This window comes from Aulonocara sp. 'chitande type north' Nkhata Bay, linkage group LG12 (genome assembly GCF_057382095.1).
Source record: "Aulonocara sp. 'chitande type north' Nkhata Bay isolate Kocher_YH1m ecotype deep benthic linkage group LG12, A_spYH_male_GT1.1, whole genome shotgun sequence".
Classification (NCBI taxonomy): domain Eukaryota; kingdom Metazoa; phylum Chordata; class Actinopteri; order Cichliformes; family Cichlidae; genus Aulonocara; species Aulonocara sp. 'chitande type north' Nkhata Bay.
In genome coordinates, this window is record NC_141355.1 from 1,006,648 (window position 1) to 1,034,126 (window position 27,479).

General features: G+C 43.1%; 1 protein-coding gene across 1 annotated transcript in view; it reads right to left on the minus strand.

The window, feature by feature from the left end:
* Positions 1-1,294: 1,294 nt before the first annotated feature.
* Positions 1,295-27,479, minus strand: part of pdzd2 (PDZ domain containing 2) — a 100,398-nt gene continuing 74,213 nt past the window's right edge. Inside the window, exons 15-27 of the mRNA XM_086313120.1 lie at positions 24,932-25,049; positions 24,647-24,779; positions 23,106-23,193; positions 21,382-21,485; positions 19,400-19,562; positions 17,089-17,987; positions 16,653-16,797; positions 6,224-8,441; positions 6,000-6,105; positions 5,824-5,925; positions 3,676-3,919; positions 3,273-3,407; positions 1,295-1,688 (exon numbers count right to left, since the gene is read on the minus strand). Of these exons, the coding sequence (XP_086169246.1) occupies positions 1,498-1,688; positions 3,273-3,407; positions 3,676-3,919; positions 5,824-5,925; positions 6,000-6,105; positions 6,224-8,441; positions 16,653-16,797; positions 17,089-17,987; positions 19,400-19,562; positions 21,382-21,485; positions 23,106-23,193; positions 24,647-24,779; positions 24,932-25,049 (4,646 nt within the window). The 3' untranslated portion in view covers positions 1,295-1,497. The remainder of the gene's footprint in view (positions 1,689-3,272; positions 3,408-3,675; positions 3,920-5,823; positions 5,926-5,999; positions 6,106-6,223; positions 8,442-16,652; positions 16,798-17,088; positions 17,988-19,399; positions 19,563-21,381; positions 21,486-23,105; positions 23,194-24,646; positions 24,780-24,931; positions 25,050-27,479) is intronic.

The following is a 27,479-nucleotide window of genomic DNA, read 5'->3' on the forward strand; positions in this document are numbered from 1 at the left end:
GGTGTCCGGTGCCATGGTGGCACTGGTTCTGACATAAACGGTAGTAACCAGACCGAAAAGCAGCGCACATTTCGGTGCCTTATTTCGGTGCTTTATTTTCCTGAGATGTCATACACTTTGAATTCTAGCCAATCATTTTACATTTCCAATGATAGTAGGCGGGTCCAGGTACGTACGTTCTTTTAGAGCAGAGCTACAGATTAAAATGCCCAAGGCGAAGCGGTCAAAGTCTGGCTGTACTTCACAGCAAAAGATGCAAACTCAGCAGCAACAAGTGCTTTAAGCTGATACTGTGATACTGTCAAAGGAGGTAACACCTCAAATCCGATGAAACACCTGGCGACACATAGCGTTTTTTTTAAAAGCCGAAAAATGCGCCGTATTTGATAGCTTGCTGCGAGACCTCACACCGAGCGCATCTACTGCGGGTGGGTTGCCTGTTATCGGACCGGAGTTAGCAACATCCCCCAAGAACCAGAAGAGGAGAGTCCTGGCCCCTAGCCCTGCCAGTGTAGCAGAAATGATGAGGATGATGATGCAGCAGCAGCCGTTCTTCTCTGCGTGAGTAGCTTCATGTTGTTCGTGTGTAATTTACGTTGAGTAGGCTAACCACGTTATTACATTAATGCATGTAAGGTGAACTAGCAAACACCCTCGTAGTTACATGCGGCTGTCTTCTTGTTTGATGGCAGATACTCCCTTCACCCTGGACAAAAAGGCTAAAATGACCAAAGAAAAAGTGGAAAACAGCTAAACATGAGAGGTTTTTGGACAAAGTTTGTGTTTTTTCCATTGTTTAAGCACTGCTTCCAGCCAAGAGTGATACCATATATGCCCCATAGCTGCAGAAAAGGCTAACATTGTTATCTTTTTACAAAAAAACAGCTGAACATGAGAGGTTTTTGGACAAAGTTTGTGTTTTTTCCATTGTTTAAGCACTGCTTCCAGCCAAGAGTGATACCATATATGCCCTCTAGCTGTATATACATGTGTATATATATATACATGTGTATATACATGTATATATATATATATACACATATCTGTGTCCAGCACTGGAAAGATGGCTGCAGCACCGGATGGAGCCATTGTCCATATCGGCTACCTTCATACCCGATACCTGAACTCCTCCATTAATGGCAAAGAGCTCCCTCGTCTTGATGTCCATATAGGTGAATAGGTACAGAGGCATATAGTGTGGATGTATAAGCTGGAATGCTAGAGCCACAGTCACCTGCAAATTTTCTGTCAACATATCAACTTTATTTTAAAAAAGGAATGCCTTACAAATGTATTATTTCTGAGTGTTCAAAAGTTAATTTATTATAAATAAACTGAACTCTTCATTCGAAAAATCATAATTACGTATTATGCACCACAATAGTGTCCAGCCAATTATTAAATACAAAGATATTTTAAAAAGGCTAACCAAAAAGTCCAACCATCAAAATGTATAACTGCTTTTTTTAAACGTATCCGCTTGAACAGTAGAGCCTGTCAGGACTCCGTTTCCTTGTTTTTTACCATCACATTGCTCTGCTTGCGTATGAGGAGCTGGTTAGGCCCTTCATTAGTGGCTTTGATCATTTTCCAGGCATCATGGTGCATGAGTCCCTCCAGAGAACCGCCATTGATAGACAGGACTTCATCGCCAACCTCGATAAGTCCGGAAAGCTCTGCAGCTCCTCCTGTGTTAGACATGAACAGCAATTCAGACTCAGATAAAGCTCCTTATTTTACTCTGGTCTACTTATGATCTACACGCTGAAGATATATTCAAATTATAGCTATGATTTGAGAGATGGCCATTCACCTGGCTATAACCAACCTTCCCTGTCAGTGTCTGTCAGATTTAAGCCTCTGATTTCTCCTCTAATATATGCATATCTCACAGACTCTCATTATTTGAATTAAGTCAAAGATTTGTGTTTAAATAAATAATAAAGGTACTTTCACACAGGATACACTGCAATCATTACTTTCAGTGTGGCCGTTCCAAGAAAACACGCATGCAGCTGTCATGGTCACTGAGGTCAAAGTTCAACAAATGTAAAGTTTGATTTTGTTGAACTTTCCAGCATTCCATCTATTCATCCTCTTCTGTTTATCCTTATCATGGTCGCAGGGGGGTGGAGCCTATCCCAGCTATCATAGGGCGAGAGGCAGAGTAAACCCTGGACAGGTGACCAGTCTGTCACAGAAAGACAGACAACCATTCACACGAACATTTACACCTGTGGACAATCTAGAATCACCAGTTAACCCAACCCGACTGACTGCATGTCTGTGGACTGTGGGATGAAGCCGGAGAGAACCCGGGCAAACACGGGGAGAACGTGCACACAGACAACTGAATTCAGGACCTTCCTACTGTGAGGTAACCGTGCTAACCCAAGTGCCACAAATTTTAAGTTATGCAACAAATTTTGACCACAAGAGGAAAATGCTGTGGGGGAAACAAGTTTCCATCCAAACAGAAATGCCAATGCTGTTATAACAGTCACGTTGTTTGATTTAAGGCAGACACAGTGTAAACAGCTTAGATTTTGTGTTTCTCCCAGTAGCACTACAGCTATTAAAGCTCTTAAAGAAATTAGGGGTAAAGAAAATAAACTGATCTCACTGTGATGGCTGTGTTTACTTTCTCTTCTGATGCTCAAACACTGCACTGAAGTCGGCTTCAATCACTAACTTTTACTGAATGAACGAACACAAAGGTAGCGTCCACTCTGTGTCCCACTGATGAAAGTATCTGTGTCTGTGGCTAAAGACCCGGAAAAATATACGTTAAGTTTGTGCAAATGCAAGCAGAACTGCTGCTGTAGCTTCATGATTAAAGTCCCAAGAATTGCAGTGAGTGTGCCCTATCCCCTGATCCCTGCTGTTCATTACAAATGCACCTACAAAATAAGAGAATGACCGTTTTGGGATTTTTTTTTAAGAAAGCATGAATGAAACCAGGAAGGAGTGTACACTGAAACACAGGAGGTGGAACGACTTTAGTCATGTTCCCTGTGATTCACACCAGGCTGAATTTGTTTGCTAAGCTAGTTATCTATGTAGCATTATGTTTATGTTTGAGCCCGAAGGTTTATGTGATAAAATCTTTAACAAACAAGAATCAGTATTCATGTTAGCATTATCGTCTGTGACACCAGCAGTTACAAAGACACAGTTTACGTCACATGGAAACCTTGTGTTCATTGTTAACAGCGGCACACACACTGTGACGTCACAGTGTGTGTGCATTTTGTCTGAGAAGAAAAAGTCACCTTTAAAGATGCGTTTGACAGTGAGAGGCCTGTCTCCGTGGCTCAAAGACCTGCCCCCCTCCAGACTGAAGCCCAGTCCAACAGAAGTATTATGAAGCTCCACTGTTACAGCACCATCTGGACTGACATCCACAGCTGAAAGACATCCCACACCAAGAAGGACAGAAGTTAGATATAAACCTAAGAGAGGATGCTGCTGCTGACCGCTGGACTTCAGCTGATTGCAGAAACCACACCACGGGCAGAGCTGTTTGCAAGGTTAATGTTTGTATTTAAAAGGGTCAAATGCTCTGACGAAAGAAGTACTCTAAGTCAGACAGCATCAGAGTGATTTGAAACCGACGTTACAGCCAATGAGAATATTACAGGAAGCTCTGTGTACCCACTGGAGATGGAAACCTACCTCCGCTACGCTCCAAAGACTTCTGGGTAGCCGAGGCTTGTCTGTCAGAGATACACTGCACACTGTCTTTGTCTCTGTGAATGACCACTAAGACCTGGTTGGACTGCTTGGCTTGATGAAGACAGGATCTAGCCTCTGCGTGTGTTTTACCCTCCAGACTGGTGCCATTTATGGATAAAATGCTGTCATCTCTTTGGATTGTACCTTCAAGACCAGCTGCACCTTTCGTGAAGACCCGATGAACCTGAGGACAAAAACATATTAATAATACATATCATTCAGTCATGTATTAAATACATTTATTATGTGTTCATTAAGCAGATGGGTCTCCTGAATTATTGGAGGATCATGGCCTTTACAAAACTGTGAGAGGTCACGGTGAGTTGGTGCAACAGTGACAGTTACTCACTGAGCAATATGTGACTGATTTCAGTCGATCACTGTTGCTCTCAGGTTAACCAGTCCTTTCTGCATCTGCCATGAACTAATTAAGTGCACTGATCAAACACAACATTATGACCACCTGCCTAATATTTTGTCAGTCCCCCTTTGCTGCCAAAACAGGGCTGAGCCATCAAGACTCCACTGGACCTGAAGCTGTGCTGTGGCACCAAAATGTTAGCAAAACATCCTGTAAGTCCTCAAAGGTCCTGTGAGTCCTCAAAGATCCTGTAAGTCCTCAAAGGTCCTGTAAGTCCTCAAAGGTCCTGTAAGTCCTCAAAGACCCTGTAAGTCCTCAAAGATCCTGTAAGTCCTCAAAGGTCCTGTAAGTCCTCAAAGATCCTGTGAGTCCTAAAACCTCCTGTAAGTCCTCGAAGACCCTGTGAGTCCTCAAAGATCCTGTAAGTCCTCAAAGGTCCTGTAAGTCCTCAAAGGTCCTGTAAGTCCTCAAAGGTCCTGTAAGTCCTCAAAGACCCTGTAAGTCCTCAAACGTCCTGTAAGTCCTCAAAGGTCCTGTGAGTCCTCAAAGATCCTGTGAGTCCTCAAAGATCCTGTAAGTCCTCAAAGACCCTGTAAGTCCTCAAAGGTCCTGTGAGTCCTCAAAGACCCTGTAAGTCCTCAAAGATCCTGTAAGTCCTCAAACGTCCTGTAAATCCTTAAAGGTCCTGTAAGTCCTCAAAGATCCTGCAAGCCCTTAAAGATCCTGTAAGTCCTCAAAGGTCCTGTAAGTCCTCAAAGACCCTGTAAGTCCTCAAAGATCCTGTAAGTCCTCAAAGGTCCTGTAAGTCCTCAAACGTCCTGTAAGTCCTCAAAGATCCTGTGAGTCCTAAAACCTCCTGTAAGTCCTCAAAGACCCTGTAAGTCCTCAAAGACCCTGTGAGTCCTCAAAGATCCTGTAAGTCCTCAAAGATCCTGTAAGTCCTCAAAGATCCTGTAAGTCCTCAAAGGTCCTGTAAGTCCTTAAAGGTCCTGTAAATCCTCAAAGATCCTGTAAGTCCTCAAAGGTCCTGTAAGTCCTCAAACATCCTGTAAGTCCTCAAAGGTCCTGTAAGTTCTCAAACGTCCTGTGAGTCCTCAAACGTCCTGTAAGTCCTCAAAGGTCCTGTAAGTCCTCAAAGGTCCTGTAAGTCCTCAAACACCCTGTAAGTCCTTAAAGATCCTGTAAGTCCTTAAAGATCCTGTCAGTCCTCAAACGTCCTGTAAGTCCTCAAACGTCCTGTAAGTCCTCAAACGTCCTGTAAGTCCTTAAAGGTCCTGTAAGTCCTCAAACGTCCTCTAAGTCCTTATAGATCCTGTAAGTCCTCAAACGTCCTCTAAGTCCTTATAGATCCTGTAAGTCCTCAAACGTCCTCTAAGTCCTTATAGATCCTGTAAGTCCTCAAATGTCTGCTGCTTGAAGTTTTGAAAGGCTTGTTGTGTTTTGTAATCTGAGCTGCTGGTAACCTTTGACCTCTGTAGCTGGTGACTCTAATGAACTTTCCCTCAGCAGAGTGGGCTTTGTCACACTGTTTGGTGCATTTTGCTCTTGAAGAAACTTTTCTTGAGATTTTCTGGACTAACTGAATCTTCATATCTTAGTGAGGCATTCAAGGCAAGTAAATGAATGTGCAAGAAAATGTGCTTTAAATTGTTGCAACAGTCACCGTACATTATTGTTTAAATCTGAAGGATGTGAATCTGAACAGAGATTCAACATCTTGTACTTACAGTTATGTCCTTTTGCTCGAGGTCAACTCCTCCAGCAATACTGAAACCAAGTCCTGAACCTTCTCCTTTACTCAGGACAACAAGACGAGTATTTCTGTTAGTCTGCAAAACACACAGAGAGACAAATAAAGAACACTCAAACTCAGCTGGACTCTGTATCTGCAGTGAGACATTACCTTGGTTTGCTGAAGCAGGGTTGATATGTAAGCTTTCGCTGTTAGTGAGGACAGCAGTGTTTCCAGTTTACACTGACTCACAGGTGAAGCCGACAGCTCCTCTAAACTGCAGAGAAAAAGCCATCGAATCAGGACATTTAATGTGTTTTTTTCACCCACATTTCACAGTTATGTTTGGAGCAAAGCAGCTGCTGTGATTTACAATGACTGGTTTAAAGTCTCACCTGATGGACCAGCCGAGCTGCCGGCCATGGGTCTCTCGGGTCCTCTGAGCAGTCTCTTCAGTGACTTCAGCCTCACTGTGGTTAACGCTGTTCAAATCTGCTTTCATTGGAGTTGCACAGGTTGGAAAGCTGTCAGTCACTGGGGCTATAGTGGACTGGGTGTCAGAGTCTGTTTTATCTGCATTGCTGCACCCTCCTGCAACGTCCTCTTTGCACAGTTTTTCCAGCTCAGGCATGCTGAGAGCCCTGAGCTGCCGTAACCTACTGTAGAGAAGTCTGCCATGTTTCTTGCGCAGCACTGGAGGAGTGTGTGGTGCAGCCCCATCTGGAGCTTTGTGAACTTCATTCTTAGAAGACTTACGAAGACGAAGAGAACAGGATGTGGCTGGAAGCAGATTTTCCACATAAGAGCTAAAACTCCTTTGCCGTGTCCGGAAGTCAACAGCATTAACCAGTTCCATATAACCTGCAATCCTTTGGTTCAGCGGGGCTCTATATGCCAGCGCATACGGCTGAGGATCACTGCTTTTCACCAGGGGCTTGTCAACATTAGCCAGATTCTCAAAGGATTTGATTTTATGTCGGACAGAGAAAGGACTGTACTCTGCAGACGAGGCAGTGTGTGCGGACAGAGTCTGTGTGGACAGGGTCCGTGTGGACAGGGTCTGTGTGGACAGTCTGGATGTGCTGGACTTCGCTGTCTCTTCTGTCTCCATAACTGTCACAGGTTTGAAACCTTTACTTGTTGAATGAGCTGCTGTAGAAGACAGTGAATGAAATGCTGTGTTGGTGACCGAGGCAGCTGTTCTTTCTTCTGCGGTGACAGTGGATGAATGCATTGCTGCTAATCGTGCATCTGTATCATTTCTGTGTTTATTTTCTTTTGAAACCTTTTTGTCTCTATGTGACATAGCTGCTGCTGCTGCTGCTGACGATGATGATGATGATGATGAGGAAGACAGTCGCACTTCCATGAATGTCCTCTGAGTGGCAGGTCCATGTGATTCAGCTTTTGCTTCGTAACCTACGTGCATATCTTTTTTGGGCAGCTGCACAGTTTGCAAAGCTCCATCTGAATTTCCATGCTCAGTCATTATTTGCTTTGTGTCACCTGCTCCGGCCACAGCTAGACCACTCCTGACATCAGGCTGGTTAGTGGGCTTCAAAATCCCAATGGTTACCACAGCTGCTGGATTTGTTGACTGCCTGAAGGAAGCCTTTGTATCTGCAGGGACTGGACTCCCCAACAGTTTTTGAAGAGGCTCCTCTGGGCTGTTCTTCTTTTTAATACTCAAACCTTTAAGTGTGGAAGGACCACTTTCAACCTGAAGTCTGAAGTTACTCCTCCACACAGGACTGTCTGAGTAACCGAGGTGTTTCAGCTTTGAGCTTGTCTTAGGTAAGGAGCGAGCGTCAGGCTTTAACGTATCTTTACACTGCACGACTTTGTGATTGTTGCTCACTGACGCTGACATTTTGGATAGCCTGGAGCCTGAGGGGTTGGATTCCACTGAATATGTTTGTGTGTCGTCACACCTCAGTAAATCTGATCTTTGGGAGACGTCTGCATGCAGATTTTCAGTGACGGAGTGGGCTGCTGGTGGAGCATGGTTTCTGTAAACGCTCGTGTGTCTGGATGCTGCACACGCTTTAACTCTGTCAAAGTGTGGCTCTGTAGCAGAAACAGGTGCTGTACTGTTAAGAAACTGGCATGGTGACCGTGTAGAAGAGACACCACCAATACCATCTGCCATGTTCTTTACCACTGCACTGCAGTCACTGTTTGAACCACTGACATCTGCAGTGGGATCCATGTGTTTACAACTAGGATTTGATTTTTCTGGACCTGATCCGCTGAAAACTGCAGAGCTGCCTTCTTTCTGTTGGTTCACACATTTATTCATCAGAAAGGCAGCACCCTTTTCATCTCTGGCTTCCAAAGGAGGCTTCTCACACAGGGCTGCACCATGTTGGCCTGGACAGCAGGTTTCAGGCTCATCACATGATATTTCCTCACTGGTGTCGTGGCTCACATCTGATAACACGTCGTCTACATTGACGATGGGCAAGTTACAGTCTGGTTGGATTGTGGCTTTTCCTAAATGTGTTCTTATTACTTGATCAGTCCCCCCCTGAACAGATTTGGCTGGATCCACTGTGGATCCATCACTGCTCTGTGACCACACAGTCCCTCCCAGGCTGAGCAGTCGATCTACAGCTGGCACAAGACATGAAAAGATCAGGATCGAATGAGAGGAGGTTGGTAACAACGAATAATTTACATTACATATTTTTTTAAATATGAAACCAGTGAATTGTAATTTATATGATATAATTTGATGTGTAAGTTTAATTATTTATGTGTACATATTAGTGATGCAACGGATCAAAAATCTCACAGTTTGGATCTGATCAATTTTCGGATCAGCAAAAAAGGAAAAAAGACAAAAATTTAACATTTACTTATTGAAGTATTTTTTGCCTGTTAAAAACATTCAACTCAAGATTCATTCCACGCAGTTATTAAAAAAAATTATGGTACAATATAGTGCAGTATAGGGCTTTGTATCTACCACTCAATTCAATTCAATTCAGTTTTATTTATAAAGCGCCAAATCACAACAACAGTCGCCTCAAGGTGCTTTATATTGTAAGGTAGACCCTACAATAATACACACTGCTCATTACATCGCACTCCGCTGCCCTGGAGCTCCACCCATTTGTAGTAGTTGGGCAACAGAAGATGCCTGGGACAGTTCAGCCATAACTTTAAACTTCTCCTGCTCATACATGCTTGGAATGATCTTGCCACTAAAGTGGACGCGCAACCGGATATCATAGCGTGGCTCAAGCACATTCATCATAGTTTAAACCCCTTGTTTTGCACAACAGAATACGGCCTCCCGTCTGCAGCTAAACACCCCAGTAGCTTCTGTAATAGCTTTAGCCCGGTCGGGCTGGGCAGCAAAGGGCTGCTTAAATGCCACAAACTCCTCTGCTCCTCCACTTGGACCGCTAGCGCTGGCCATAGCTATCGCTTGACAGACCTACCACGCGCACCATACACATACTTTTTTTTCTTCTTTTTCGAATCTTCGGACCACGTGCGTGCCGAACCGTGGAGTGGGATCGGTTCAGATTACGGATCAACCGCGATCCGCTGCACCACTATATAACATGTATCTATGTAATTCAGCCTGTTGCATGAGAGGTGAGGCGCCGTCATGAAGGTGAAGTGATTAAAGACCTTTTCTCATGTTAGCAGCGTGAAATGAACCCGAATGGATTTCTCTCTGATTTGAACCAATGACTCTATCAACTGTGTTATATTTGATACAGTCATTGCTGTGAACTGCTGACTCCTAACATACAGAGGGAATGCATACAGCCACACTGTACAATACTATTACATACGATACAGTGATATGCATCAAAAGGGTTGCATTATATTATAATCTACAATCTCATAAGGAAAGACTAAAGCTACTGTACACAGATGTATACTCAGCTGGTCAACTGCAGGACTTAGCTGGAGACATTGCTGTGGCTGATCCAGGAAGTCACATGATCGACTGCTCTCTCTTGTATTACACATGTTTGCACTTTAGTGTCTAACATGCAAAGATGTGAAGAAGTCTCTGTTTACCAGTTACAGAACTGAAACTGTCAGGAGCAGCGTATATGGACAGGTTATCATCAGAGGAAGTGACTTTTCCTCCTTTTTCCTTCGCCTGCTTATCAGTAATGTTGATCTATGATGACATGTTTACTCAGAGAGACATGATGACTTTAAAACAGACATGTGGAAAGACTCCCCGTTTTAGTGCCCCACAGCAATCTCTGTGTTACATAAAGATTAATGTTACACTACGCCTAGTGTGAAGCTACAGGGCAAATCTAATATTGGTCATTAAAAGTAAAATATAAAGGTTAGTCACCGTGAACAGAGAGTCAGAGGCGTGCAGGTTGCTTTGGGGAGGAGAGAGCGGGGATGCTGATCCTACATCTGAGGTCAGCATTAAAGGAAAACACACAGCAGTCTATGTGAAAGCTTAAAGAGTAACACTACCTGGTGGCTTAGAAACAGCACTACACAGCAGTGTAAGCGCACATTCAAAGACACACACATATACGATTTAATCATGTCGTAACCATTAAGTGGAGACGGTTTTCCTCCCAGCAGCTGGAGGTTTGAGTGTAAGCTGATGGGCAGGCTGCAGAAAGTGAACGAGCAGTGTAGCGTGACAGAAGTGACATGTTCAGCTGCTTAGTGTAGCTGAGCATCTAATCAGGAATCCAGCCTGTATATTGTTAGTGCTTCTTCCCCAATGCAAAGACAACTGTGTGATGAGACGCAGACCACAGCAGCTATAAACATATTATTACTGCACTGAGGAAATGTAGAAAGGGTTGGGTGGAAGGAAGAGTCTAAAGCTCTGAGTAGCCAATGTTTGTTTTTATTCTCGTCTGACATTGGCCAATCAGCTGGGCAGTCCATATATACGGTTTTTAAATGGAGCTTTTCTATTTTCTCAAAGCTTTACACAACTAGGCTCTTTCATCCATTCACACAAAAACTTTTTCTATTTAACTGCTTTCTATCTAACATTCAGAGACATTCACACTCCGATGGATGCATCAGAGAGCAAGTTGGGTTTAGTATCCCGTCCAGTATATTCAGCAGGGATTGAACCACCAACCCTCCGATCAGTGTTGGGGAGTAACAGAGTACATGTACCGCCGTTACGTATTTAAAATACAAAATATGAGTAACTGTATTCCGTTACAGTTACTGTTTAAAAGGGTGGTATTTAGAATACAGTTACTTTGTTATAAATGGATTACATGGCAGTCCTCTGTAATTCTGGTCATTCCACGCTGCGCATTGCGGCTGGAAACCCAAACAAAACACGCGAGAAGAGGCTGTAAAAAGAAAACGCGTCCTGTTGGTGGCGTCAATCACACGATGGACCCGGAGCCAGCGCCAGCGCAACAGAGTTTCGGACTTGGAAGTTCCAACACCATTTCATATTCAAAGAAGAAAGGGATGGGCGAAATTTAACAGTGCAATGCAAAAAAAGAAGATGCTCTCCTCGCCAAAAACTCCACCTCCAACCTAACAAATCAAGTAAGTTATTTTTAAAAACTAACGTTAGCCTACTGCAAATATCTCATTTTAGTTGTGGTAGCTACCTGGGCTATGTGCCACTTCAGTAGCTTCGATGTGATATTGCTGTGATTTTAGCTAACATTGTTAGCTGACATCAGCTAACAATGTTAGCTGACGTTAGCTAAAGTTAGTTCATAGACTGTTAAACTTGATGGATAGCATTAACAACCTGCTAGCTTCAAATTATCGTGTGCAGTTCTGAAAGCAATCCCAAAATGATTAACAGTAAGGTGGACATTAAGGTTGGGCGAGATTTAAAAATTTTCCAACCAACAATCGTCAGTCAAACAAATGATGATAACCAACATATTCGCGCAGGTGACTTGTTAGTGGGCGGAGTAATGTAATCATGCACGGACTGATTTGCGCATCTAGAACATAAATAGAAAGTTTTCCTTGTTGGAGTTTCTGTATTAACATTGCTCCTTTTTTGGATTATTCATTTATTTATTTGAGATGCACCAAATTGCACAAAAAACCTTAACTTTACCTCTGATATTTTTTTATGGTCGCTGGAAGTGACATTTTGGTTTTTAACTTATTTGTTGTTTGGTCGAGTGTCTAAGACATAAACACTGGAACACAGTTAAAGTGGAAGAAGAAGACAGTTTCTTTGTATCCCTACCCACCATTGCGGTTTCTTTATTTAAATTAAATGTTTAATTTTTTCCTGAACATAGACTACTGCTGTTCTTTCATTCTGAGTTTGAGTAAATGAATCGCTGCATTTGTTCATGCCGTTAAAACATCACTATTATATTTCCCGTTGACTGCTTCTCTTGCCTTCAACCAACATTATTATTATACTTACTCATGGGCAAAAAAATAAAAAATTCGTCTTGTAAACACAATCGGCGAAAGGCTCAACCTATTGTTGATAGTCGATATATTCGTCTAATCGCCCAACCTTAGTGGACATTAGGTAAGGCTGCACTTTTTGCAGTGATCTCGAATACAAAACTATTTTCTTCATCAGTAATATTTTGTCTTTTGTTCGGTCTCTTTTTTTTTTTTTTTCCAGAGGACGCATCCCAGGGTTATACGCAGTTTACCCAAAGCAAACACATCGGATCATGGTGATGAACAAAGTGGCAAAGACACAGCCTCTCCTCCTCTCAAACAAGCCATCCTTAGCACTCCAGCCATCAGCCAAAGGAGAGTAAATTCCTTGGTATTTGACTTCATAGTCAATGAAGTGCAGCCCTTTTCTACTGTTGAGAACACCTCATTCCGTAAGACGGTTGAAGGACTAAGTGGGGGCAGGAGTCCTGTTTGCAGAAAAACATTGATGACTCGTGTTGAGAAAACCTTTCCAAAAAATGAACGAAGCAATAACTGAAATTCTTCTACATACTCAAAATGTGTGCACAACAGCAGATATCTGGACTGCGCATCACAGAAGTTTCATTGGCATCACATGTCACTGGATCGAGTCAGACACATTGGATCGCAGGTCTGCTGCACTGGCATGTGAGAGGATAAGAGGCCATCACATTTATGATGTTATTGCCGCCAAAATAAGTCAGGTTCATGCTGAATTCCATATCAGAGGCAAGGTTAGTGCTACAGTCACAGACAATGGGAGCAATTCTGTAAAAGCTTTCAATGAATATGGAGATTCAAAAACAGAAGATGATCTGGAAGACACAGGTGATGCACAATTTCATGATGTCACTACAGTACTTGAGGAGGAGCAAGAACACGAGGAGCTGAACTTCTTTTTGCCACCACACCATCGATGTGCTGCGCACACACTAAATCTCATTGCCACGACTGACCTTGATAAAGCTGCTTCACAGCAGGGTGTTTCCAGAAAATTATACAGGAGTGCAAAGGCAAAATGTGCAGCCATCTGGAATAAGGCTCATCACTCATCAGGTGCTTCTGAGGTAATTGAAGAAATTGCCCAAATGAGATGTGTTGTACCTTCAGTGACTAGGTGGAGCTCAGAGTACCATGCAATCGAGAAGCTAATGAATCTACCTGAAAGTCAGCTCAATGAAATCTGTGAACATCTGAAGGTGGCAAAACTGCATCCTCAAGAGACAGTGTTTCTCAAAGAGTATGCAGCCACTCTGAAACCGCTTGCCTACTCAGTCAACCTGCTCCAGGGGAAAAGAACTGCTACTTCGGATATGTGATTCCCACCCTTCTCAGTCTGAAAGCCAAGTTATCTGAAAAGTTGACACAAGTGCAATTTTCAACTCACATCCTCTTAGCGATCATCAAAGCAATTGACACTCGATTTGCAGCTGTATTAGCCTCCCATGAAGCAAGGATGGCAGATGATGAGAGAGAATCCACGAGAAGAACGATGGTCCAAGAGGCCCGTCTCCTCAACACAGAACCTTCTAATGACACCAGCACCACTGGACGTGCCTCAGTGGGAAATGAGCCAGAAGATGATGACGACAACAGCTTCTTCAGTTTTCAGAGTACACAGGTGACCTGTTCTACAGCGGAGGATGAGGTACAGAGGTATCTTCAAGATTCAGATAAGACATTGACCTCATTAATGGGACATCCAGTGATCAGAGCCCTCTTCTTAAAACACAATACAACTCTGCCGTCAATTGCTCCGGTCGAGCGTCTCTTTAGCCACGGAGGACTCGTCTTCACCTGACACCATAACCGCATGACAGACAAACACTTTGAACAGGTGCTCTTGCTGCGTTACAACCGCCTTTACTAGACTGCAGACTAGGCGGAACAGATGTAGGTAGTCTGCTGAAACTATCCTGGTATTGTTCACAGATGGGGCTTGCAACCTCAGTATTTTGTAGTCTTTAGTATTTGTTTTTGGCATGCATTCAAAAAGCAGCACCTCATATGTTTACTGCAATTGTTCGCCAATTATTTGATTTTTGGGGCCATTTAAGGTTTTGAACCAAGCAGTTCAGCACTGACACCTCGGACAGTTCTTTGTTGCTTGCCTTTGTTAAATGGCCATAAGGTAATGTTGCTGAGTTGCATTAAAACATATATTGTCTTGTTTTAAAAATTATATCTAGGGTAAGGTTTAAAATGTAATTTCTCATTGTTACATTGAGTTTGAATATCTGAGTTGTATTGAAAAATCTTTTGTAATTTAAAATTTTTGGTGGAAGAATAATATTGACAGTAAATGCCAAAATAATATATTTTTCATTTTTGAGTATAATTTTATATATTGCCTTTTTTTGTCCTAATAAGAAAACAGTCATTGAAAATGCTGATATTTTTTCTCCTTGTGCCAGGCTACTTTTGATTTTAAACTAAGTGATGTTGGTGACCATAACAGTAAATACTCTTCAATGGCAGACTTTATGTTTGTCTAATACTCTTCCACTTGTCAGCTTTATAAATAAAAAAATATTGTTAAGGAAAGATGGTGCTTTTTTATTATCTTTAAGAAGACAAAACAGCTTATACAAACATACCCAAGTCTTTGCTCCTCTACATTAAATATATTAAGTTGGGCTTAACAGCCAAATGGTAAAGAAAAACAAACAAGAATGTGCAGGATGTGATAGCGACATTTGTGTAGTTGTAAAAAGCATGACAATATATTAACCCCTGGGGCGCCTTGGGTCGATTTGTGGCTATTTTTGGCTATTTTCAAATTTTGATTACCTGCCATTTGCACAGTGTTGAATGGAATATAGCGAAAGTCTGCAAAAAAAAGTTTGGTCACATTTACTGTTAAAATTTCAGTATGACTTCCGGAAATTAGCTTCAGGGGCTAAGCTAGCGATAAACTTACGCTATTAATCCTAGGGTCGATTTGTGCCCCATTGAAACCCTTTATAAACGCTATTTTTCACTGCAGGATTTATACCGTTAACATCTGGGTGATGGCTTAGGTTTCGTTTTTGTTTTGGAGAAGAGGCCTTAGAATTGTAATTTTTTTATTTGTCCACCGGGTGGTGCCCTTGCTCCACATTTGACCCGGGGCTGGAAAACAGCGGGCTGCTTAAAGAGACCTGCGGGAAATGACGCCTCTTTTCCGGCGTGCTGCAGCGGCTTCGCCCGCTGATCGGCCGGGACAATTTTCGGCCCCAGGACCGTTTGAGGTTGGATTTTTTTTTTTTAATCAACAGGAAATGACGTATTTGTTGTGACGTGGTACCGGATGTGTGTGTTGGAAAAAGGGGTCCGACGCAACATGCCCCGGTCATCGTCGCGAGTCAACCCGGGAGCATGCACCGATTCCGGGCTAGAGGAGGAGCATTTGCCGCCTGGAGACCATTTTCTGGTCCTGAAAAAAAAAATAAAAGGCGATCGAAATGACTGTTTGTGCCAATCTTTAGTCCATCTAAAGGCCTAATTATAATAACAATCAAATATTACTTCAAATGTTTTTTTGGGAAAATATTTAGTTTTTTAGTTTTTTTCTTAGTTTTTTTGTAATTTAAAGGGTTAAAACAACGAAAATATAATTAAAACTTTATATGAATATTTCAGGGAGAAGTAGTTTTAAAAGACTGACCAATTTAAAGTGAAAAAAAAAATTAATATTTAATATTTTTATTGCACTTTTTGGGCGTGGTCGATAGTGTGCATTTTATGAAATGCGCTCCTGGAAAAAAAATAAAAGGCGATCGAAATGACTCTTGGTGCCAATCTTTAGTCCATCCAAAGGCCTAATTATAATAACAATTGAATATTACCTCAAATGTTTTTTTTGGAAAATATTCAAGTTTTTTGTTTTTTGGGGCAAAAAAAGCAGTGCGCTCATGTGACGAAACCGGGATATAAAGGGTTAAAATCCGCGAAATGTAATTAAAACTTGACATGAATATTTCAAGGAGAAGTAGGTCTAAAAGATTGGCTAATTTAAAGTGGAAAAAAATATTAATATATAAATTTTTTATAGCACTTTTTTGGGCGTGGTCGATTTGTGGCTCTAAGACCAATAGTGTATGCATTTTTCTAAGACCCCCCAGGGGTTAAGTAATCCAAAGTATTCAGAATACGTTACTCACATTGAGTAACTTAATGGAATACATTACAAAATACATTTTGGGGCATGTAATCTGTAATCTGTAGTGGAATACATTATAAAAGTGACCTTCCCAACACTGCCTCCGATCAATAAAAGGCCTGCTGCGACCCCACAATGAGGGACAATCCAGACTGGAGTCCCCTGTGCCTGTTTCACAGTGCTTTCAGCATCTTCTCCCTGACTCGACAGCATCAGGCTGTAATTTCTTGAAGCAGGTGAGCTGCTCATTTTCATCTATTCAGCTTTAGAATAAAGTCACACGGTGAGCGTCTTACCTGAGATCGGTCTCCTGATGTCCAAGGCCAGTGTCAGAGGAAGGCTGTGCATGAGTTCACAAATGTCCTGGTAGCTGGAGGAGCAAACTAGTTTATCTCCAATCTTGACGATCTCATCTCCGGGACGCAGCCTGCCCGCAGACTCCTGGGACCACAGTTAGAGAAACAAGCTCAGCCTTTACATGGAATATTTTTAATATCTTAAATCGTTTGATCCTTTAAAGAATCACCAGAAAATTCAAATATTCTTGTTCATATTCAGTTTGCAGAGAAAATTTTGCATATATATTTGAATTTGTATCATCTTTGCTACAGCCATCATTTTTTTGCTTTGCAGTTTATTGCCAAAAACTGTGTTGTTGAATTTATTTTGTTTTTTGGGGGGAACCCCCAACCCCCATCCCACTGGTGTAGGGTTGAAAGCAATCCCACGTACCCTTTCTGCTGCACCTCCAGGCTCCACCCCAGCGATCACCAGCTTCAGTGGTGATGACATAATCTCCAGTTCAAGCCCAAATGAATTCCCGTCGTTCCTTCTTAGGATCACCGTGTTAATGGGACAAATCCCTGCAAACTCACTGGCATCTTCCTTCTCATATAGCTGACTGGGGATCATGTCGGCAGCCACCGTGGGGTTTGTTCCTGTGCTGTGGGATGGGAGCTGGAATGGGGCCAAGGCCAGGGTGGGTTCATCCGTTTGGGATGTTTGCTGCTGGGGTAGGTTTGGTGCTTCAGTGCTCATAATGACCCTGTTCACTGCTTCAAGCTTGGGGGACTGCTTTGACTCCAACTGTCCGTGACTTTGATTTGGACAGTCCTCACTGCTGGTGGTCATATCAGTGAGCACAGAGCTGCTCGACACCCCTGCTGTGTGATCTAAAGGCTGGTGGATGAACATGAAGGTTAACTCACAACCAGGTGACTCTGACTTATTGGGAAAACCATCCTTACTTTGAGTGGAACTGTCACAGAGTGCTGTGGGTATATCTCTGCCTCCACTCTGCAAATCTCCACCATCTTCACCGTCTAACACCGAGCTGCTAAATACACCTGCTGAATCACTCTGTGACACGTCACTGCAGGTAAAGGCTTCAGATTTTGTGGGTCTGTGGAAGGGCTCAATTTTTCTGCTGCTGGCTGAATTTTCTCCCTCGCTGAGGTCATCCTCGAAGCACTTCACCTGGCAGAGAAGTGGGCTGCGTGCTGTGGGGGGGCTGGACCATGTGATGGGCTGGCACACGGCCTCCACATGGTGACTGAGAGGTGCAGAGGTTTGGTCTTGGATGTTGTTGTACACACGGCCGTCTTCCACTTCTGTCAGCGATGGGCTGAATCCTGAAAATAAAGATGAACTTACAGCTAATTTTTACAAAACTGGATGCTGTGTAATTGTTTAAAGAGAGATGATAAATGCTTGGTCTCTAAAAAAATCTCATAAATGGTCGGTGGCATGTGTGGGGGCAGGGCTCGAGGCTCTTTCCTCTTGGATGCCCCGAGTGCCCTTTTCTTCTGGCTTTTTTGTTTTTTAATGTATGTGTGTGTGTGTGGAGTCGTGGCCGCTCCCCTCAACAGTAAAGTTTAACGATTAATCACAATTTTGCTAAATAAAAGGATCTGGCTTGCATCAGTCACATGATGACCTTTAACCAATGCTCACCCTTGAAAGCAGAGTGCGCTGGTTACGAGCTGGGAACCAGTTTGCAAATACCATGCACATTTTCTGCCACCTGGGCGGTGCGGAGCTGTAAACAAATTAACTGGGAGACACAGAGTGATGCAACAAAAACCAGTAAGCAGGTGTACAGCGTACACTGTAGTATGTAGCACACAGGAGTATTAGCTCATTATGGACACGCTGGTCAGTTGCCTTTTGGCAACTGATGAAATGAGCGTGCTGTGTGTGCAACAGCTCGGCAAACATTACCTGTCCTTTTATTACCTGCACAGGTGTGCTGGTCACAGCTGCTAGCTGACTGGCTAAGACTCTCAGGGATCTGTAGCTCTGTGTCTCAGGGAACATATTTAGTTTTACAGTAAGTTACAGGGCTTTCCCTGACTTTGTGGAGGACTTATATTTCACTAATATACATATTCACATACAGTCAGGTCCATAAATATTGGGACATTGACACAACATTTTTGGCTCTATACACCACCACAATAGATTCCAAGTGAAACGAACAACATGTGCTTTAACTGGAGACTGTCAGCTTTTATTTGAAGGTATTTACATCCAAATCAGGTGAAAGGTGTAGGAATTACAACAGTTTGCATATGTGCCTCCCACTTGTTAAGGGACCAAAAGTAATGGGACAATTGGCTTCTTAGCTGTTCCATGGCCAGGTGTGTGTTATTCCCTCATTGTCCCAATTACAATGAGCAGATAAAAGGTCCAGAGTTCATTTGATACAATCCAGCACATTTTTATGTTTGTTGCAGATCAAATAGAGTTAGAAGGTAGGATCCCATTGTTCCTGTCTAGTTCCTAGTGGATATTATCATTTTATTATTAGCCTTAGCTTCTAGCCACTGTATTAATGGCAACAGCCACAGGTAATGTGATCACTGGTAACTCCTAATAGTTATGTTAACCTTTTAATACTTCAGTCGTGTTGTTTAGAGGTCAGTAAAGTTCTCATTTCATCAACTACTGTTCACATGTCAAGCGTGGTGGAAGCAAACTTTAAAGTTAAATCTGTGAAATATTCCTAAAACGTCTTCCTGGGATTTAATCAGTAACATTTTACCATGTGGTTTTGATGAGCAGTCAGCCTTGGAGGTAATGCAGCTCATCTGGTGGAGGACATCGTCACTATCTGAGCCCATCAACATGGATTCAGATGGGAATGAGTGGCTGGAAAGTTCCTGCAGGAAGTACTGAGACAACTCTGCCTCTGAACTCAGGGAGCCCTGTTTAAGAAACAACCAAATTGGACAGAAGTTGAAATGAAAGGAAGTTTAAAACTATTAAAATACATTTAACTCATTAACTGGGATGAAAGGGTGTATACTATAACTGTAAGATTTACTTTGTTACACTGATTAGCTGTTTATTTAAAACCCCAAGAAAGTTGATGAAACAAGAACCAACTACGGAAGGCCAGGAGTGACAAAATGAATAGATAAATACACCATTAATTAATAAAAAGAGTCATTAATTAATTAAACTTGGAACTAAATAAATAAATGCCTCAGAGGCATTCACACTATTGATTTCCTGTTTCTCTTTATTCTTTCTTCTACCTTATTCTAGTTGCTCAGACCTTTGCTGGTTAACTACTCCCTCAGTTTTCATCCGATTTTCACCATTCAAACTTTAAACTGTTCTGCTCCTTCTGCTAACGCCTACTCTTTTGGTGCTCATAACTTTTATACTTTTTGAAATATTAAGGGTTTTTTTGCAATTTTTTGGCACATTAAGATGACTAGGACAACATTACAAGTGTGGTCACTGATTTTGCTGTGTTTTAGCTCAGTGAGATGAGCAGAGCGGGAGGCCCGGGTTCGAATCCCGCCTATGGCAAAAAAAAAAATAAAAAAAAATTCAGGTAACAGTTAAACCTTTTAAACTCTTTTCAGCAAAAATTCCAGATTCTTCAGCTGTTTTTTAGCAGAAACTACAGCTTTGTTACCTCTTTTCAGTGCAAAGTTCTGCTCCTTTCCCCTTTTCTGTAGAAAGTTCTGCTTCTTCACCTCTTTTCAGCAGATTTTTCAGCTTTTTGGCCTATTATCAGCAGAATTTCCAGTTTCTTCATCTCTTTTAGCAGAAAGTTCAACAACTTCACCTCTTTTCAGCACAAATCTCAGCCTCTTCTGCTCTTTTCAGCACAATTTTCAGTTTCTTTAAATCTTTTCAGCACAATTTTCAGTTTCTTTAAATCTTTTCAGCACAAATTTCAGTTTCTTCACCTCTTTTCAGCACAATTCAGCTTCTTCTGCACAGTGCACATTTTTTCTCTTATATCTTTCTTCGGGACTAGAATTGGTTTGGCTCAGTGGGATGAGCAGCTGAGATCCAGTGGCGAAGGTACGAATCCTACCTGTGGCAGTTGCCACATCTTCCGTGCTCACATGCACACTGCTTTCTTGACAGTCTGCGGTGTACCCTTTCAAATACAGCCATCTTCAGCAATTACTTCAGCTTTTTCAGCTCTTTTCAGCAGTTTGCTCAGCGTCTTCTGCACCCTGCAGATTTTTCTCTCATCATATGTTTGACTCAGTTGAGAACCAGTTTGGTTCAGAGAGATGAGCAGCCGTTCTCAAAGCGGGAGGGCCGGGTTTAAATCCCGGTAATAGCACCATTTTTTTTCCCAGTAGACAGTTTAACTTCTTTAACTCTTATCAGTAAAAACTTCAGCTAGTTCACCTCTTTTCAGCAGAAATTTTAGCTCCTTCACCTCTTTTAGGCTAAATGTTATGCTTTTTCACTTCTTTTCAGCACAAACTTCAGCTTCTTCAGCTCTTTTCAGCAGATAGTTCTGCTACTTCAGCTCTTTTCATTAGATTCCATTACACGGCATTCACACTGCATTTTCGCAGGAAATGCAACTTTTTCTAGTTACACTTTTATTCCATGCACAGCTGGTGTGGAGCACCTACAGTTTCATTGTACATGTAAAATAACAATAAAAGTCTATTCTATTCTATTCTATATGATTGTGTAAGAAGGTTGAAACTGAACCTATCAATGTAGCAACAAAACTAAATATATGTCTAAATGAAAACGTACCCTGCTGGCAGGCTCAAGGAACCTCTTCATGGTCCAGCTGAGAACAGGCGACCTGTCTTCCTGCATGTCCTTCACTGCTGGGCTGGTGTTCTTACAGGACACACCTACACATTAAAACCACAACAGACAAACCCAGACAAATACAGAATTCAGTGATGCCATCATTTTCACACGCCACACGGAGCAAGTTAGTGACCGTATTTCTAAGGTTTAACCTCAGCTTTATCTGAGTTTAGAGGGAGGACATTAAAGATCATCCAGGCCGTCATGTCTGGATTCATAGATAAATAACTGTATAACTGTATAACTGTATATCCCAGATTCTGTAAAGTTATTTATTTCATATTCTGTATAGTTTTTCATATTTATATCCTGTTCATAGCCTGTACATAGCTTGTACTCACTACAGCCTGTACATACTTATAGTTATAGAATATTCACGACATACCTCATACCGTGTACATTATAACATACCATAATAGACCCATTTCACTAATATACTTACATATCTATATTATTGCTAATATATATTGTAATATATCTATATCACTAAAGCACTTCTGGATGGATGCAAACTGCATTTCGTTGCCCTGTACCTGTGCATGTGCAATGACAATAAAGTTGAATTCTATTCTATTCTAAAACTGAGTATCAGCTGCACAGCAATGAGAGTGTGGTTTGTTGGATAGTTTATGTGTGGATGGGAACTGGGGGGTGCTGGTAACAAGAGGAGGCAAGCTCCTAAGAGGCCTGTAAGACCGTAGGACTGGGGTTTTATACAATCTCACCAATTTTTATAGAAAGAACTAAAAAATCCAAAGAGGTATAGATGCTGGGTCTCTCCTAATAAGAACAGGTTTTCCTCTGAACATTTAAGTTATCTATAAAAGTTACATCATTTTCTGGACAGCCGCCATTTGAAGACCCACATGTGGACATGCATATACACTACATATACATATATACTAGGGGACTAGAGGCTGATGCAGCCTTCAAAGTTGTTCCAGTGTCACCTGCTCTGGCCCCTGGAATACTTTGACCATGGTTGCTGGGACTCTAGTTTCACATTTCTAAGAGTAAAATCTTCCTAGCACATTTTGTTCTTTGGCAGGTATTTCACAGATTGGGGAAAATTAACTGGCAGAATCAATTTTCCCCAGAACTGAACAGGTTGGTGGGCACTTCTGTTTTTGACTACACTTCTTCCACAGTCACCTGCTGGGGCACAGCTGAGGAGGAAAGTGCAGTTAACCCCTAACACACAAACCTGCTGCTAGTGGTTTGGCTAACTGCTAAGCTATTAGCTACACTAAGCTAGCAAATCCCTAAGGACACAGTTAGTGAATATTTGCATGTGATTCTGAAGAAATGATGCTTTAATACAGCCCCTGTAAGTTACTATGAAATAAGTTTCAATGAGAAAATTTGCAGTTAATCAAGCTACACAGATTGACCTACAGAAAAACACCACAGTGCACCGTAACAAGAACAGGAAGTGATCTAATACCATGGCGAGACCAGGACTAAGTGAACAACATCAACCCTGTCTTGTCACAGTACAGTGTTCTTCATTGAAACCTTGTTACAAACCAAAGAAACAGTGCTCTTGCCTACACAGTAGTTAAACTACAATAGTGTAGCAGGGCCATGTGTAAAATGATGGAGCTAACTAGTAAAATAGTTGATACAGTTAATTAAAATGTGAATGCTGGTACAGGTCAGACCTTGCGAATGAAATGAGTGCTTGTTCCTGCTCATTTTGTCCCTGTGAGTGGATCGAGTTATGATGTCATCCATCTCCTGCTCTGATACCTGAGGTGAGACAAAGAAACACAAAAAGATGCATTTTAGCATCAAGAAAGACAAACACATCCTAAAGCACCAACCTTCAGGAATCTACCAGAAACACAATAATTAGCACATGTGCCGACAATCCCATTTAACAGAATAAGGGGTTTTTGAATGAGGATGCACTACGATAAGAAGAAAAGCTGGTGGAGGCCGTCTGATGCTTTGGGCAAAGTGATAGTGGGAGACATTGGGTCATGCTACTCATGATGTTACTTTGACACGTACCACCAACTTGAGCATTGTTGCAGACCATGTATTATTTTATATTTGCATAGTGACTACTAATACCAATGACTAACAACGGGCCGTGTGGTCAGTTTCATGACCATTGATATGACCATCAACAACCATTGATTAATGGCCATGAGTCCCATTCACAGAGAGTTGGAGAATGGCTGCAATCACAGCATGTAAGATGGTGACAGATGTACCCTTAGGCCCCTCCTCGATTCAGAGATGGTCTTTCCCTTTTCATGTAAATGGCCTCCTTGACTCCGCCCTCAAACCAGCGCTCCCCCCTGTCCAGGATGTTACATCCTCATCATTGAAAGAGTGTCCACTGGCCTGTAGGTGTGCATAGACTGCAGAGTCCTGGCCTGACGAGGTAGCTCTTCTGTTTTGTGCCGTCCTCTTAGCCAGAGGTTGTTTGGTTTCCCCGATGTATAAATCCTGCCAATCCTCCTGCACACTATGTTACTCTGTTTGTGTCGGGGGACCCGATCCATGGGGTGGACCAGCATATTTTGGGGCTTAAAAGCCACAGAGACCCGGTGTTTAGAAAAAATGCGTCTCAACTGTTCCGATACTCCTGACACGTATGGGATCACTACAGGTTTTCACTTAGGCAGCGGTTGTCCTTCTCTCCTGGATCAGCTGGAGCTTTCTTGGGTTCAGGAAAGGTTTGAGTAGCCCATTAGTTTGAGGTGTTGACGAGGCTCCCGTGTGTCAATCCAATCGAGCATCTGTGGGATGTGCTGGACAAACAAACCCCAACTGACACCTTCAGGGGTCTAGTCGAGCCCATGGCCAAATACCTCAGGGCTGTGTGGCAGCAAAAGAGGGACCGACACAATATTAGGCAGGTCCTTATAATGTGATGCTTGATTAGTGTATATACAGAGCTAAAAAGAAACCTAGGATTGTGTTTATGGAACATAGACTGTGTTTTTGTCTGGGTGAATGAGACTCAATTTACTTTGAATTCTCAATTAAACTAGAAACTGGTGAGTAGATCCGGGCTATGTGATACATTTTTGGCTCAACAACCCCTGAATGTCATTGGAGGAGAGGAACATCATGAGGATCAAGACAGAGGATGCAGGAGCAACTTCATCCAGTAGCTTGAATCAAACCAACAGTTAAGGCGGTTTTACAGGAGGCTGAACTTTTTATTTAAAAGCAGATCAGGTCTTACCTTTGGATTAGGATGCCTGCTTACAATAAGAGTAATGGGCCCAGGCCCACACTCACTGAGGATGGCATAGGCCTCACTGAGAGCAGCGTGACGAAGGCTGACCGAGTCCACCTCAAGTATCTGATCTCCACGACTGGACAAAGGCACAGGTGTCAGCACAACTCTGAACGTTGTCTCCTCAAGATTCACACACACGTCAGTGAGTAGATTATCACAATTACTGAGAAATACTCTCATTAAAACACGTTTTACTCTTCTGATATTAGTAAAACTACAAATTTTTACCTGAGCCTGCCATCCATCTTGGCCACAGAGCCCAGAGCCAGGCTATGGATGTAGATACCAGGAGCAGCGTTCTCCAGGGTCAAACAGCACACTCCAATTCCAAGGCCCACACCGTGCTCTGCAGGGGGTTAAAGCCGTAGTAAGTCCCAAAGTCAAGAAAGCCTCTGATTGATGCAGCAGTGAAACTGCTGTGATCATACTGGAACATACACTCAACAAAAATATAAACGCAACACTTTTGTTTTTGCTCCCATTCCCCATGGGATGGACGTAGAGACCTAAAATTCATTCCAGATACACAATATAACCATCCCTCCCAAACAGTGGTCACAAATCAGTCCAAATGTGTGGTAGTGGGCACATCTGCTATATTGAGATAATCCATCCCACCTCACAGGTGTGCCACATCAGGATGCTGATCTGACATCATGAGTAGTGCACAGGTGTACCTCAGACTGCCCACAACAAAAGGCCACCCTGGAATGTGCAGTTTTGTCTCACAGCAAAATGCCACAGATGCCACAAGCAATGAGGGAGCGTGCAATTGGCATGCTGACAGCAGGAATGTCAACCAGATCTGTCGCCCGTGCATTGAATGTTCATTTCTCAACCATAAGCCGTCTCCACAGGCGTTTCAGAGAACATGGCAGCACATCCAACCGGCCTCACAACCGCAGACCTCGTGCAACCACACCAGCCCAGGACCTCCACATCCAGCAGGTTCACCTCCAAGATCGTCTGAGACCAGCCACCCAGACAGCTGCTGGAACAATTGGTTTGCACAACCAAACAATTTCTGCACAAACTGTCAGAAACCGTCTCAGGGACGCTCAACTGCATGCCCGTCGTCCTCATCGGGGTCTTGACCTGACTCCAGCTCGTCGCCGTAACAGACTTGTGTGGGCAAATGCTCACATTCGATGGCGTCTGGCACGTTGGAGAGGTGTGCGCTTCACGGATGAATCATGGTTCACATTGTTCAGGGCAGATGGCAGCTGAGAATGTCCCAGTTCTTGCATGGCCAGCATACTCACCGGACATGTCACCCATTGAGCATGTTCGGGATGTGCTTGACCGGCGTATACGACAGCGTGTACCAGTTCCCACGAATATCCAACAACCTCGCACAGCCATTGAAGTGGAGTGGACCAACATTCCACAGGCCACAATTGACAATCTGATAGACTCCATGCGACGATGTGTTGCACTGCATGAGGCAAATGGTGGTCACACCAGATACTGACCGGTTCTGGGTCCCCAGACCCCCAATAGCGCAAAAAACTGCACATTCCAGGGTGGCCTTTTGTTGTGGGCAGTCTGAGGTACACCTGTGCACTACTCATGATGTCAGATCAGCATCCTGATGTGGCACACCTGTGAGGTGGGATGGATTATCTCAATATAGCAGATGTGCCCACTACCACACATTTGGACTGATTTGTGACCACTGTTTGGGAGGGATGGTTATATTGTGTATCTGGAATGAATTTTAGGTCTCTACGTCCATCCCATGGGGAATGGGAGCAAAAACAAAGGTGTTGCGTTTATATTTTTGTTCAGTGTAAATCAATGCTTTGGTACTTTCACACAGCTGTGCTTGCTGCTACAGCTGGCCACGACACGCACAGACACACACACACACAGACACACACACAGACACGCACAGATACACACAGACACACACACAAGACACGCACAGATACACACAGACACACACAGACACACACAGACACACACAGACACGCACAGACACGCACAGATACACACAGACACGCACAGATACACACAGACACACACACATGGACACACACACAGACAAACAGACACACACACACACACACACACACACACACACACAGACACACACACAGACACACACAGATACACAAACAGACACGCACAGATACACACACAGACACGCACAGATACACACAGACACACACACAGACAAACAGACACACACACACACGCACAGACACACACACACACAGACACGCACAGATACACACACAGACACGCACAGACACACAGACACACACACAGACACACACACACACAGACACGCACAGATACACACACAGACACGCACAGACACACAGACACACGCACAGACACACACACACACAGACACGCACAGATACACACACACACAGACACGCACAGATACACACAGACACACACACAGACAAACAGACACACACACACACGCACAGACACACACACACACAGACACGCACAGATACACACACAGACACGCACAGACACACAGACACACACACAGACACGCACGGATACACACAGACACACACACAGACACGCACAGATACACACAGACACACACACATGGACACACACACAGACAAACAGACACACACACACACAGATACACACAGACACACGCAGAGACACACACAGACACGCACACACACAGACACACACACATGGACACACACACAGACACACGCACAGACACACGCACAGACACACACAGACACACACGCAGACACACGCAGAGACGCACACACACATACGCAGACACACACAGAGA